The sequence below is a fragment of the Perognathus longimembris genome, chromosome 3, assembly GCF_023159225.1.
Source record: "Perognathus longimembris pacificus isolate PPM17 chromosome 3, ASM2315922v1, whole genome shotgun sequence".
Classification (NCBI taxonomy): Eukaryota; Metazoa; Chordata; class Mammalia; order Rodentia; family Heteromyidae; genus Perognathus; species Perognathus longimembris.
Window position 1 is genome coordinate 108,594,074 of NC_063163.1, and position 15,132 is coordinate 108,609,205.

The 15,132-nt window shown below is 37.3% G+C and overlaps 2 protein-coding genes across 2 annotated transcripts; one reads left to right on the forward strand and one right to left on the reverse strand.

Moving 5' to 3' along the window:
• The first annotated feature begins 315 nt into the window (after positions 1 to 315).
• LOC125348028 (olfactory receptor 147-like) lies at positions 316 to 1,251 on the forward strand. The gene has a single exon (XM_048340966.1). The coding sequence runs from the start codon at positions 325 to 327 to the stop codon at positions 1,249 to 1,251; it is 927 nt and encodes a 308-aa protein (XP_048196923.1). The 5' UTR covers positions 316 to 324.
• Positions 1,252 to 9,947: 8,696 nt separating this feature from the next.
• LOC125349527 (olfactory receptor 143-like) lies at positions 9,948 to 10,895 on the reverse strand. Its single transcript, XM_048343744.1, has one exon. The coding sequence runs from the start codon at positions 10,872 to 10,874 to the stop codon at positions 9,948 to 9,950; it is 927 nt and encodes a 308-aa protein (XP_048199701.1). The 5' UTR covers positions 10,875 to 10,895.
• Positions 10,896 to 15,132: the final 4,237 nt, after the last annotated feature.

A 15,132-nucleotide genomic window follows, 5' to 3' on the forward strand; every position in this document is an offset into this window, starting at 1 on the left:
GCCACTTGTGCCACAGTGCCACTTCTGGCCGTTTTCTGTATATGTGGTGCTGGGGAATTGAACCCAGGGCCTCATGTATATGAGGCAAGCACTCTTGCCACTAGGCCATATCCCCAGCCCCTGGAATATATATTTAATACTTGTCTTTATATGTTCTATCAAGTTTATAAAATTAATAAAACCATGGCCTAGATAAGGATGGGCTTGAGTTCATCCTTCTATTCTGAGTCTCATTATTATGATGGTGGGGTTGGGTGAAAAAGGCTGGAATCTCATTTTTCTGTTACTATTTCACCCATTCCCACAGACGTGGCCCAGGGAAGAATGATCTCTGGAAATAATTCTTTGGTGACTGAGTTTGTCCTGCTGGGCTTAACACAACAGCCAGAGCTCCAGCTGCCTCTCTTCCTTCTCTTCTTGGGAATCTATGTGATCTCTGTGTTGGGGAACCTGGGCTTGATGATTCTGATTATCTTGAATCCTCACCTGCAGACTCCTATGTACTACTTTCTCTTCAACCTTTCCTTCGTTGATCTCTGCTACTCCACGGTTATAATTCCCCAAATGTTACCGAGTTTTGTAAAACAGAACATCATCTCATACGCAGAATGCATGGCTCAGCTCTTTTTCTTCTGCTTTTTTGTTATTGATGAATGCTACATTTTGACAGCAATGGCCTATGACCGATATGTGGCCATCTGTAAGCCCCTGCTTTATAGGGTCATCATGTCCCCTCAGGTCTGCCTTAGGATGATGGTGGGTGTGTATGTAATGGGGTTTGTGGGTGCCATGGCCCACACTGGATCCATGCTGAGACTCACCTTCTGTGCTGGCAATGTCATCAATCATTACATGTGTGACATACCTCCTCTCCTGAAGCTCTCTTGCACAAGTACCTCCATCAATGAGCTGATGGTTTTCATTGTGGTGGGTGTCAATGTAATAGTACCTAGTCTGACTGTCTTTGTTTCTTATACCTTGATCCTCTGTAACATCTGCATCCGTTCTACAGAGGGCAGATCTAAAGCCTTCAGTACCTGCAGTTCTCACATAATTGCTGTTTCTCTTTTCTTCGGAGCAGCGTCATTCATGTATCTTAAGCCTTCTATTGGATCCCAGGATGAAGATAAGGTAGCGACAGTGTTTTATACCATTGTGGGCCCAATGCTGAATCCTTTCATCTACAGTTTGAGAAACAAAGATGTCCACACTGCTGTGAGAAAGACTTTGAAGAAAAGGGTACTCACATAAGTCAAAGCTGTGATTGCTATAAATTTTAAATCTTAGTTAGGGTATATGATATTTAAAACTGACGTAAGTACTTGGGAAGTAACTCAGTGGTAGTGGCCCAACATGTATGAGGACCTGTGTTTGACTTCTATCACTATAAAACAATAATGAAAATGTCAACAATAAAATCCAAAGAAATAATGGAGAGACTAGTAATTATTATCAAGTATTTTATTTATCAAAATATTTTATTTTTCAAAATAAAATGCAAAATGATTTAATATACATAAAATCTCAATCATATCTATAGAAATAATTTCATAATTATTAGGGAAATGGGAAAGGAGTAGGTGGGGGAAAATGAGGGAGGAAGTAATAAGTTGGATAAAAATGGACTTGCCTTACATATGAAACTGTAACCCCTCTGTACTTCACTTTGACAATAAAGAAAAAAAAGCAAAACTTAACTAAAGAAATATAGGGAATAATTAGCACAGGTTTAGGCAAGTCACAGCAGAGGATCACAGGAGCCCAATAGCTATACCCTTATGAACACATAAGATAATGCTAAGTGAAATGAACTCCATGTTATGGAAACAATTGTTTTAACTACATTCAACGTGCCATATGTAATTGTAGCCTCTATTATTGATGATATTCTTGTATCACCTTCCTGTGGTTGTACCTTCTCTGTATCTTATCTGAGTATATTGGAAACCGGGTATACTGGTATTAGAACTAGGAAATTGGAAGGGAATACTAAAATCGAGAGACACAGGGTAAAAAAAGACAAACAACTACAAAAGCAATACTTGCAAAAATGTTTGGTGTAAATGAACTGAACAACTCATGGGGGGAAGGGAAAGGGGGAGGGGGAGGGGGAGGGGGGAATGAGGGACGAGGTAACAAACAGTACAAGAAATGTATACAATGCCTAATGTATGAAACTGTAACCTCTCTGTAATTCAGTTTGATAATAAAAATATATATAAAATAAATAATTTCACAAGTAAAGACAGTATATGGAAGAGAATTATCTCATCATCATCCTTTCAGAGAGGAAAAAGAAAAATTTATTCTGTCATCTTCCAATTTAGTTTCATAAATTAAAAGTTTTTCTTCTTCTTGCTGGACTAGAGATTGATTCCAGCCTGGTGATCATACTAGTCATAGAAATGATAGGTTTTACATACAAAAATTGAATACTGGGGCTGGGAATGTAGCTTAACAGTAGAGTGCTTGCCTAGCATACATGAAGCCCTGGGTTCAATTCCCCAGCACCACATAAGCAGAAAAATCCAGAAGTGGCATCATGGCTCAAGAGGTAGAGTGCTAGCCTTGAGCAAAAGAAGCCAGGGACAGTGCTCAGTCCCTGAGTCCCAAGCTCCAGGACTGGAAAAAAAATTTTGAGTGCTATGAATTCAGAAATGGTCAGGTATTTTTAATGTATTTTTTTTTTTTTTTTTTTTTTTTTGCCAGTCCTGGGCCTTGGACTCAGGGCCTGAACACTGTCCCTGGCTTCCTTTTGCTCAAGGCTAGCACTCTGCCACTTGAGCCACAGCGCCGCTTCTGGCCGTTTTCTGTATATGTGGTGCTGGGGAATCGAACCTAGGGCCTCGTGTATCCGAGGCAGGCACTCTTGCCGCTAGGCTATATCCCCAGCCCTTTAATGTATTTTTTCAGTGTTGAGGCTCATACTCAGTGTTTCAAGCATTGCTAGGCAAATGCTCTGTGACTGAGTTATATCATCAGCCTGGTTCATCTAGAATTTCAACTTACTAGTGCCATTAATATTTTAAATTTGATTGTCTTGTAGTCTGTAATTTGTTAATTCATTTAATAAATATCAGTTGCATGTTGTAGGGGATTTTACTTTGTAAGATTTCCTCATTTCTCTAAAGGAGAAAAGTACTGGTGTCAAAGGTGCTCTTATTCTGGTCCCTCCACTTTAGTCCTGAGGCAATGTGATAAAGTGTGGCTAACATGTTCTCATTATCCTAGTTTCTGATAACAATCTATAGCATCCAGGATTAAGGGAATCTACATTGGATTTTACGTCTTGGTCTTCAGAGAAGGAATGAGGGTATAGAGAAAATCTTTATTGGTAAGAATTTTACTCCAAAAGTGTACCAATTATCAGTAACGGTATTTCTGTCTTTTCCTTTAATAAATTATATAATTTATTGCATTAGTAGTCATTATTTCCCTTTAATACTTTCCATTTCATTTGTTCGAGAGTTTAACATAAAGTGAAACATTAAGTAAACTCTAGTTTACTTAATCAGAAAATATAAACAGCATCATTACTATTTTAGATATCAACATATCTAGGCTTCGTTTAAATATCAAAAATATAGCAGTCAAGGGGAGGAGGGAAGGTGGGAGAAAAATGAGGGAGAGGGTAACAGGTTGGACAAGAAATGTACTCACTACCTAACGTATGTACTTCACCTTGACAATAAAAATTTTAAAAATATATAGCAGCTAAGAAAGTCTATTCCCTCAGGGAGCTAATTGCCTATAGTAAGATTAGTAAGGTGCAAATGGTTTGCGAGTGGAAAGGAGAGATAGATAATGAGCAAGTACTCTCTCTCTCTCACACACACACACAATATGTTAGGAAAACACTATACAAAGTTATGTGATAATAGAGAGTAAATGTGTGCTTACTTTAGAATGTGTAGTCAGGAAGGGCTTTTCTGTTAAGTAGCATGCAAACTCAGAGAGAGTGATCCCCTCCCCATCTACAGTATTCCAAGCAGAGAAAGAGCTGAGTAGAGACCCAAAGGCAGTAACAATCTTGATGGTATTGAGGAATAGGAAACAAGTGGGTACGCTAGAGTATAGTAGAAAGAATATAAACATAGGAGATAATTTGGTATAGAAGAAAAGAATCAGGAAATATGGCTGATATATTCAGATTGTAAGGGAAAAGAATGAATGCTATCTAAATGGATATGCTAAAATAAAACCCATGTGTACATTAATTGATGCTAAAAAATGAATGGGTGTTATTAAAGCAGAGTAAAAATCCATGTGTTACAGACCAGATGCCCAATAATAAATGAATGAAAAAAATATGATATATAAATATACACAAAATATATTTCGATATATACATAAATATATCACAGACTATAAATCATTCACAGAAACAAAATTGTGTTATTTGTAGGAGAGTGGATAGAATTGGAGATCATCATGTTTAGGAAGATGAACCAAGCTCAAAAGTTCAAGTATGGATTTTGCTCATTAGTGGAATCTAGATCTAAAATGGTGATAATCATGATGATAATGAAATATAAATATAAAAGGCTTAATGTCTGCAGGTATCAGAGAGTGGGGCAGGGAGGAAAAGAGGTTACTGAGGGATAAAGATATCATGAAATCAATCAGATATGTATTGAAGAAGAAGTGAGGATGGAAGTGTAACAGAGAGGATGAAAATTTTCAATGTATGATATATACATCTATGGAATTATCATGGTGAACCTGTGATAATATATGCTAATTCAAAAATAAAATTTTAAAAATTCATGTGACATTAATCCTACAAATGACTTACCATTCTTTTTCCTTCTCTTTTTTGAAGCCTATCTATATCCATTTGTAACTGATCCAGGGTAAATGCTAAATGTTCCATGAATCATTTGTAGTCAAATTCATGAAGTAATGTACTTTGACACAATTTTTCATGTTCTGCAAGGAGTATGATGTTTCATTTCTTTTTTTTTCTTCAAATTTTTATTATCAAACTGATGTACAGAAAGGTTACAGTTTCATATGTCAGGCACTGGATACATTTCTTGTACAGTTTGTTACCATGTCCCTCATACCCCCCAATGATGTTTCATTTCTAATGTTACACCACTGAAAGAAAATAAATAAGAGACTACTAGATGTCAACTTAAATAGAAAGATGAGATAGGTAGAAGTCTTTTTCATCTTGTCATTTTATGCTTTCAACACAAACATTGAGGTAGAAATACCACTTCAATTAGAACCACGTGATCTGGTTTTGATCCTAGATTCTACAGATTTTGTGCTCCCTAGCTTCTCAGTCTTTGTTTCTACATGGCTAGTGTTAAAAAGGGCTGTGGTGCAAGTAGGGGACAATGGCTAAAGACTATGATTCTAGTTATTGGGGTGGCAGAGATCAGTGCACTGCAGTTTGGTGGCCTGGTGGCCAAGAAGTTTGTGATACTGCATCTCAACCAATGAAGGTGCATGGAATGTGTATTGGTCGTCAGTCACTAATGTTATACATAAGACCTTGTAAGAAATAGGAAATGGCTTGTCATCGCTATGGTATGAAGAAGTTGACATAAGCCTGCTGTGTTAGGTAAATATGACCAAGGGCACTGTGGTCCCTGCCTCATCTTTCTCTAGGGGGCTAAGGAATTTTGTGATCTCATTCTCATGATGTTCTCAGGGTTTTTTTTTTAATCCTCCTCCTCCCTTCAACCTCCCCCCCCTTTTTTTTTTGAGAGAGAGCAGACCTGGGGCTTGGATCTTAGGTCCAGTTTAAATAAATGTTCTTTTACGGAATTTAAAGGATATGTGGGGAAAAAAAAAACCCTTTGCTTTCCCATAGGTGAAAATCTCATCAGATTTTATCTAAATCTAAATTAGCTAAATGAATGCGTCTAAAACATGAAATGTTAACTACTTATTTTTTAAGGGACTCAAATTTTTTAAAAATATAACAAAATCTACTAAGTTTTACAAAAGCTTTTACTTTTTTACGAAGTTTTACAAAAACTTTTACTGAAAGTAATACATTACCTAGAATTTTAATGGTTGAATATTAGTGGCATTCATTAAGTTTGCATGATAATAAATGACAACAGAGGCTCTTATTGTCTATACCCAGGAGATTATGTAATTCCTAGTGGAAAGGTCACATCTATTTTGAATTAGGATGTAAACATAGACATCATTATTTCTTCCCAATTGATCACTTAGGAGATATTCTAGAGGAAACTTACTCCTGAATTTCTAAGCAGGTCCGAAAGAATTATAAGGCTTAAATAAATACCACGTGCTTTGTGATATGGTAGCTCTGGCTTCAAGTCTGTGGCTTTCCATCATATATTCTTGGTTAAATGATTAAGTGGAAATACGGTCGACACTTGGAGTGATTCCTAAGAACACTCCAACTATGAGGTTTATGGGTGCATGGTAATGTTAAAATAGGAATTTAGCAAAATGATTAAAGGTTTCCAGCGGATATGACCACTTTTCTAGGAAAAGTTTGAGCTGGATTCCCCATCTCACCCAGAATAAGGACAAGGCTGCTTGGCCCCACCTCTGCTTGTCAAGGGATGCTCATCTTCCCTTTTCTCTTTCTCCCTATTCTTGGTAAATTAAAAAACAACAACAAACCTTGCTGTACTTCCACTTTGTGAGTTTTATATTGGGAATCTCCTCAGGATTCTTTTTGTCAGAGATTGCATGTAACTATTGGGAACTGACTCAAAGATTTCTCCTCCCCCTCAGGGATGTCTTTACCCCATTCTTTTCTCAGGACAGGTTGTCACATTGTATTTCCTTTCTCAGGTGCTGTTGTTACATTGCACTTCCTTACTGCTGATCTCCCCAGATATATTCCTAATCTCAGATTCATCAGAGCAACCACATTCAAATGTCAACTGTATCCATTCATGCTTGTCATATGTTCTCTGTGAAATGGTTGCCATCCAGTTGGCCATGAGGATGTTAGAAAACTGTCTTCATCTTTATCCATATGCTTAGCATGTGTGAAGTCCTATATTTTATTCCAAGAATGAAAATATTATGATGAGAATATTGTTCTCTGGGTACAATGTATCTACAGAGATGTATAATTACACAATCAGAACATTTTTAGAGCAAAAATTTGCTATGTTTATTTAGTGTTTTGTGTTTTTTTTTGCCAGTCCTGGGGTTTGGGACTCAGGGCCTGAGCACTGTCCCTGGCTTCTTTTTGCTCAAGGCTAGCACTATAGCTTTTAAGCCACAGCGTTGCTCTGGCTTTTTCTATGTATGTGGTACTGGGGAATCAGACCCAGGGCTTCATGTATGCGAGGCAAGCACTCTACCACTAGCCATATTCCCAGACCCTGTCATGTTTATTATGCATAACTCTTTGTAGTTACTCCAAATGGGACACAGTAAGTGTAGGCTAGGCGACTAAAGAAATAGTAATTCAGAGTCTGGTGGCTCATGCCTGTAATCCTAGCTACTCAGGAGGCTGAGATCTGAGGATTTGTGGTTCAAAGCCCATCCAGGCAGGAAAGTCTGAGACTCTTATCTCCAGGTAACCACCAGAAAACGAGCAGTGTAACTGTTGAAAGTAGTAGGACAGTAGCCTTGAGCAAAATAACTCAGGAATAATACCCAGGCCTGAGTTCAAGCCCCATGATGGACAAGAAGGAGGAGGGGGAGGAAGAGGAGGAAGGGGAGGGGGAGGGGGAGGGGGGGGAGGAGGAGGAGGAGGAGGAGGAGGAGGAGGAGGAGGAGGAGGAGGAGGAGGAGGAGGAGGAGGAGGAGGAGAGAATGAGTGGCATGTATATTCAGAATGTTTAGCCCAAACTATTCTATCTCACTATCCCAGAGAAATGTTGACTACTCTAAGCGTATCAAAATGAGATATTTCATTGTATCTCACCATAAAGAACGGTGTTATATGTACTTTAAAATCGGACTTGTATAGGGTCTTTAGCATCTTATTACTTGAGAACCAAAGACTTGCTTAATTCAACCATTTGAGACTAGGAAATCTCTTAAAAGCTCTATTTGTCTGTAACAGATACTAGGTAAAAGTAAAGGACCACTCTTAGCACAAATTATCTAACTACTAGTAGCATGAGTAGGTAAGAGTTCACCATCCCCTAGACAAGTCAAGATATTTGATGATGAAGATTTGGATAGAAGAAATCATGAAACACCTTGAACCCACACTGGCTGGCTACAGATGACAATAGTGAAACAAGGTGAAAATGCTAAAGATTTGAGAGAGAACAGGACTCAACGGAAGGCTTGCATGGGGTTTTGGTGGTTTGTTTACTTCTAAAGTAGAATGGATAGAACGGATGTCAAGTTGAGGCCTAATCTCTAACATACAGAAATAAAACATGAAACAGGTTTCATTTTTTCTTTTACTTTGTTCATTTAAATGAACGTGATTGAAGTAATAACGTCTTTCTGTTTTCTCTTCCTTCCCTCTATCCTCCAGCCTATAATTTGAGGATAATTTATATAATTTATTTTGAGTTACTTTCTTCCTTATTTGAAATTTCATTTCATTTCTGTGATAAAGGTATCATGGATACGGCTATCATTTCTACATTACTCCAACTTTTGAACTATTTCTGAATATCTTATAGTTTTCTTATTTCCTTCAGAATTCTTTCTTTTCTTTCATTTCTCCAAAGGATGCACAATAACCATCCAAAATAGGATGCATCTCATTAGTTCTATGTCCTGAAGAAAATCACATAAATATTTCCTCACTGAGAGAACAGGATAGGAGACCTACATACATTAGGATTCATTTAAAAAATGTATTCATGCTTTGGAAGACCAAGTTAAATTATTCTTCTAAGAGAAACACTAGGAACATTACATTTTACATGTTGAAGCAATATGTATCAATTGGTCATGGCTTGTACCACATATTGTCATTTTCTTTATAACCTATTTTAGAGGATAATGAGGATTTAGCCAAGGACTTTGCACATTCTAGGATTGTGCTCTTGTACTCAGCTACATCCTCAGACCTTATGGCTTTTAAAGAAAGACAATAAAGTTTAAAAATATTGTTATTATAAAGGTAATGTACAGAGGAATCTTAAGGGAATGTCAGAAAAATAAACTTTTATTTTCAAAAGAAAATACTAGTTATGCAACTGAAGAGACAGAATATTGATACTACATAGATAGCACTTTGATCTATAGTTAAGGATATCACTTTATAAATTTTACACACACTGATGCAATTCATAGATACATGGGACAAAAATAGCCACAGCCTTAGTACTATTTGTGATCAAATAACCAGTATAATGTGTTTTAATGATTGAAAATAATATTTGAAATGATAGACTGAGTGGCAGGTGTGATCTATTTTCATACATCCATAAGACTAGAACATGAATTCAACGGAGCACCCAGATCTATTAGAAATGAAAGATTAAAAACACAAGCCAAACAACAATTGCAAACAGATTCCTCTAAAATTCTGGATGGTTTTGCTACTTTGTCATGTTACAATTTTTTTAAATCATCCTTTCCTTTTTAATGCAGTGATGAGCAATCAAGCTGTTGAAACAGAAATAACTTTATAAAAATTGTTTTAACAAAGAAAAAAATAAAAGAAATTATCAGAAAATACACAACTCCTTGACATCCTAGCATGTGTGTGTATGTGTGTGTGTGTGTGTGTAAATAGTGTTACTTTTATACAGGAAAAAATACCAATAGATGATCTCTATGTTCCATAGGGAATAAAAAGCAGGTTGTAGCTACCTGGGAACTAATGTTCAATTTCAATACTAGAGAATCCTACAAAATTACAGGATAGTTTTAGAAAAGAAGAAATCTTGTGTTATAATGTTTCCCAGGGATAGGAAGAAAGATGAAGAGAAGAACAAAAGCAGAGAGATAATGAGTAGAGGCAGAAAAGAGAGAAGAAGGCAGAATAGTAGTGAAAAGAACAAGGCAACCCAGTGGTTCCCTTACTTTGTGATTCTCTTCAGGGTTCTCTTCAGAGCAAGTTTGACATCCTTGTTCCTGAGGCTATAAATGAGAGGATTTATCATAGGTACCACAAGAGTATAAAATACAGAGAAAAACTTACCCTGGCCCACAGACTCATTCGATTTTGGTGTGACATAAGCAAGTATCCCAAAGCCATAAAATAAGCCAACAGTGATTATGTGAGAACCACACGTGCTCATGGCTTTGGACCAGCCCTTACCTGATGACATATGAATGACATTAAAAAGAATAAAGCCATATGAAATTAAGATAATGAGACTGCAAAACACAATAGCTGTACCTATCACGACAGAACTTACAAGCTCATTGGCAAAGGTACTGCTGCAGGAGAGCTGGAGGAGAGGGAAGATGTCACACATGTAGTGATTGATGATGTTGAAATCACAAAAGCTGAGCCTGATCATACACCCGGTGTGGAGCATGGCTGAAGCAAACCCCATGAAGTATGTGCCAAGTATCAACAGAGAACAGGTCCTAGGAGACATGATGACTGTGTATTGCAGAGGCTGGCAGATGGCCACATAACGATCATAAGCCATAGCTGTCAGCACGTAGGACTCAGAGTTGACAAAAAAGCAGAAGAAAAATAGCTGAGTTATGCATCCAGTGTAGGAGATGATGTTCCTCTCTGACACAAAGCCAACCAGCATCTTAGGAGTAAAAACAAGGGAATAGCAGAAATCAATGAATGACAGATTAAAGAGAAAGAAGTACATGGGGGTGTGAAGATGTGAGTTAATGCAAATTAAGTTCATTAAGCTCAAATTTCCCACCACAGTGATTATATAGTTCACTAAAAACAGTACAAAAAGTGGCATTTGAAGCTCAGGCTGGTCTGTCAATCCCATAAGAACAAACTCTGTCACTGAAGAGTCATTTTCCATAGCCTCTTTCTTCACAGGGAGATGCCTCCAAGCCAGAACTGGAGCTGCTGGTTTCCAGACTCAGGGTTGTCTGAAGATATTCAGAAAGACATCCAAAGCATCAGACTTTCTGATTGCTGAAAAGGCTTCATTTCTTTCCTCTCTCACCCACTGATGTATATCTCTGACATTAGATGGAGATTGGGTCTTTGATACATTTAGATATTTTCTTCCTTTGCTTCACTCTGCAAGGGATTAGAACTGAAAAGAGCAATAAATATGATGTTCTCTAGGAATCCCCAAATTTATATAACTTTTGGTTTTTGAGGCAAAGCTGATTCCTGTTATTTCTCTGGATGGACTGCAAGTGATTTTCCTTTCCTCTTTGCACTGATGTCCAAGTTGTAGGTGATTGTAGCAGGTTATAGTCATCTCTTAGAAGTGATCCCTGGTTAATGTGCCATGATTTCTATGTAATGATTTCTTCAGAAATTTCTTCACAGTAAGAAAAAATAACATGAAGAAGAAGAAAAAATGTATATGAGTCTCTAGAATATTACCTCACTTATATGAGAATTTCTTTTATGCCTCATACTTGTGGGATGATTTATTATGGGAAGCACAGAAAATTATTCTCTTTGATGATTTCCTCTGAGTTTACTGAGCCCCTTGAGTTTAGAAATTACTGAGCGCATGTTTACATCCTATGCCATAGACTTAACATTGGGCCATTGGAGAACTGAAGTTCTCTACTCAATTTATAGTTTCTCATAGGGGACATATTGTTTCCAAGACAGAGGTAGCTGTGGTTCTGGTCATTCTACTCTTCATTACTTTGACAGCTCTATAAGGGGGAAGTCCAAGAACAAAATCACTTGGCCCTTTCTAGTAAATTCCATCAGTATGTTTCTGGAATTGCACTATATGAAACATTATATCATGGTTTAACACTGCAAAACTGATGTTATAACAAAGAAGTTGAAAGACTAGGAAGAGACCCTCAAGTCACTCTGAGGTTAAATCCAGACTTTTGGACTTCCTGACTACACAACTCTTCAGAAGAAATGTAACTTTTCGAATTGCTGTTTATTTATACCTGTATCAGCATGTAAGTGTGTATAATCAGTAAATTGAGAGTCATGAAACTCTCTAACGTAGAGTTGTGGTGGAAAAATTAAAATGAGATGATTCACATAAAATATTAGAACTGAGCTGCATTTGACATAGATGGTAAGTGTTAATAACTTGCACACCTCACCTTGGTCTACACAGTGTTTCTCAACCTCAGCACTACTGACATATGGATGAGTTTTACTGTATGGTTTATAATCTGTTTAGGACAGAACGCACAGCACCCTAGACTACTCATTAGGTATGATGCGATCCTGTTAGCCTTCCTCTCCCCCAAATCTCTGCTAGCTTGGACTACAGTAATTTTTTTTCAGACATCATCATATATTTGGTGTGATCCTGGGATGATATGCCAATGCATGATATTTGGCATACTGAGTTCTTTCAAGTAAAGGTCGTTGCTAGTTCTCTCCTTAAATCCCAAAGGCAGGTCATAGAAGCTAAGAATTCTTCAAGAAAGGTCATAGAAAGTAGAACCACTTCTCCCTTAAACTAGTCATAAAACCTATTGATTTTGTAAACTTCTTTTCACTTCTCTGCATAATTGATGCATGTCATGAAATCTCTGACCTTCTCTGTCTGACAGCGGACCCTAAAATCCTCATTCTGAAAAAACATCTTGACTTCGACTGAGGATATGCACTTTGTTACATTTTTCCTTTCAGTTTTGTATGTTACATGGTATTTTTTGTCCAATATTAATTTCTAAATCTATTTTTCATTAAAACTTGCCATAAAATAGTTTTCCCTTGGTTTTTGTCCTCATTTATGGCCTGTGTTATAGAATTTTTAAAATAACTCTATCTCTTATTTTTTTTACTCTTATTAATCTGTATTTTGTTATGAGGCTTAGCCAGAAGTCTTATGAGAGTAAAGAGCAATATTATACTTTTCTTACCTTCCAGGGGAAAACTCATTCCTGTTTGTCAGTCTCTGGTTTCTGGAGACTTCTGGTATATCAGCCTCACAGATAGTTCCATGCCATGTATCTTTTTTGTACAAAGCTTAGTGTACAAAAGAAAAGTTCAACTTTTCTTATGATTCCCTTTGCTTCTCTTCTCATTTCAATTCCTGTGACTTTTATCACGACCCAGACAACTAATGTACAAACATCATCACTCCTTCTCACACTCTTTTCATTATAGTCTCCAAGTCCCAGTCAATATGTCTCCTTCCTTCTCTAGGAGTCCTAAAATGACAGACAAGACTTCTAATAAGTAGTCTTAGAATGACTTTAATAATACAGTATTCAAGATAGATTACTTTTGTGATAAATATATACAAATGCATCTCATGGAACTGAAGATTCAGTAGCAATTTGTTTAAGCAGCCGTTTTTTTAAATAACCAGAAAAGTAGTCAAGTGGAATTGCAAGTAATTTATGCAGGAAATACTGTGTAACCAGAAAGAAAGCAATGCATCTTGACCTGTGTTTCACAACATGCAAAAAGATTTCTATAAAAGGGGTTAAAACCATATACAAAAAGCTTAAACTATGTCTTCTAGAAGCAAATACAGTAAATTATGTGTGTAGGTATAAGCTTAGATTTCATAGAGATAATCTAGAAAATACTAAACTGAGAAGAGTAAATACAATATTAACGTTATCAACAGGAAAATACATTATTAGCCAAAAAGTATTAATAGGTAACTTTGGTCTGGAATTTGTAATATGTATAGTTATTGTGTTCAGAATACATAACAATTAAATATGAAGATAATCTAAAGAACATTTTAAATAAAAGCATGCCAAAGACAGTGCACACATGCAAACTCTCCAAACTTGGTTAGCCCCTCAGATTCAATATCCAGAAAGCCTGCTTCTATGTTTATGTTTTTTTTTTTTTTTTTTTTTTTTTTTTTTTTTGGCCAGTCCTGTGCCTTGGACTGGGCCTGAGCACCATCCCTGGCTTCTTCCAGCTCAAGGCCAGCACTTTGCCACCTGAGCCACAGCGCCCCCTCTGGCCGTTTTCTGTATATGTGGTGCTGGGGAATCGAACCTAGGGCTTCATGTATGGGAGGCAAGCTCTCTTGCCACTAGGCCATATCCCCAGCCCCTATGTTTATGTTTTTGGTGCCAGTCCTGAGGCTTGAACTTAGAGCCTGGGCTCTGTCTCTGAGCTTTTTTGCTAAAGGCTAGCATTCTACCGTTTTAACTACTGATCCACTTCCAGATTTTGATGGTTAATTGTAGATAAGAGTCTTGCAGACTTCCCTGCCTGTGCTGGCTTTGAACCATTATCCTCAGATCTCAGCTTCTTGAATAGCTATGATTACAGGTGTGAGCCACCTGTCTCTTATTATTTAAATTCTTTGCTTCTCTTCCCTCATCTCCTCTTCATCCTTCTTCTTCTCTGTTACTTTTCTTTCTTGTTTAATTTCCTGAACTTTAAAAGGTTGTGCAAGAGGTGAAAAATTAATCTAAGTATTGCATGCTTCTAATTCAATCACTCCATCCACCATTCTCTGCCACCCAACCTGACCCCGCCCACCCCGTCCCCCACCAAGCCCCCAAACTCATTTCACATCTTCTATTTCCATATGTACATTGAGTAGTCTTGCCATATTTGTCTCCTGTTGCCTTTCCCATTCATCCATCCCTTCCCACTAGTCCTTCCTTCCTCTCTGATATTCATTTTGTTAAACTATTCATTGTTCCTAAGATTTACTCCATGGAGTTCACTCCTGTATATACTACATTTAAGTCAAATAAATGTTGTTGAGTGATGAAGGATATCACCTGCTACTCCACACTTGGGACTAGGTATTCCTGGCAGGATTCCAAGTTGAGATGAACTTTGTGTCTCAAAGGTCTAATTTTAGGTCGATGGTACAGAATATAAACGTTGTCTCAGTAGTTTCTACTCGCAAGGGGCTCAGCCAACCTCAGAGGAATCATGAAGGAGGCAATATCTGTCTCTGCTTCCACCCAATTTTCTCAGAAGTAACAGGCATGAAATAGATTCTCTTTTGAAGGAGACGTGTTAAAGGCATACAAAAGGTTGCTTTTCCCTTCTTGAAATTGAAGACAATATGTCAAGCAGACATTATGTTATAGTCTTCAGAGCCAGTCTTCTAGCAGAGCAGAGACAGATCTGCACTGATGGCTGTTATCCATCTTAATCCATCTTAATGATTCTTCCTTAAT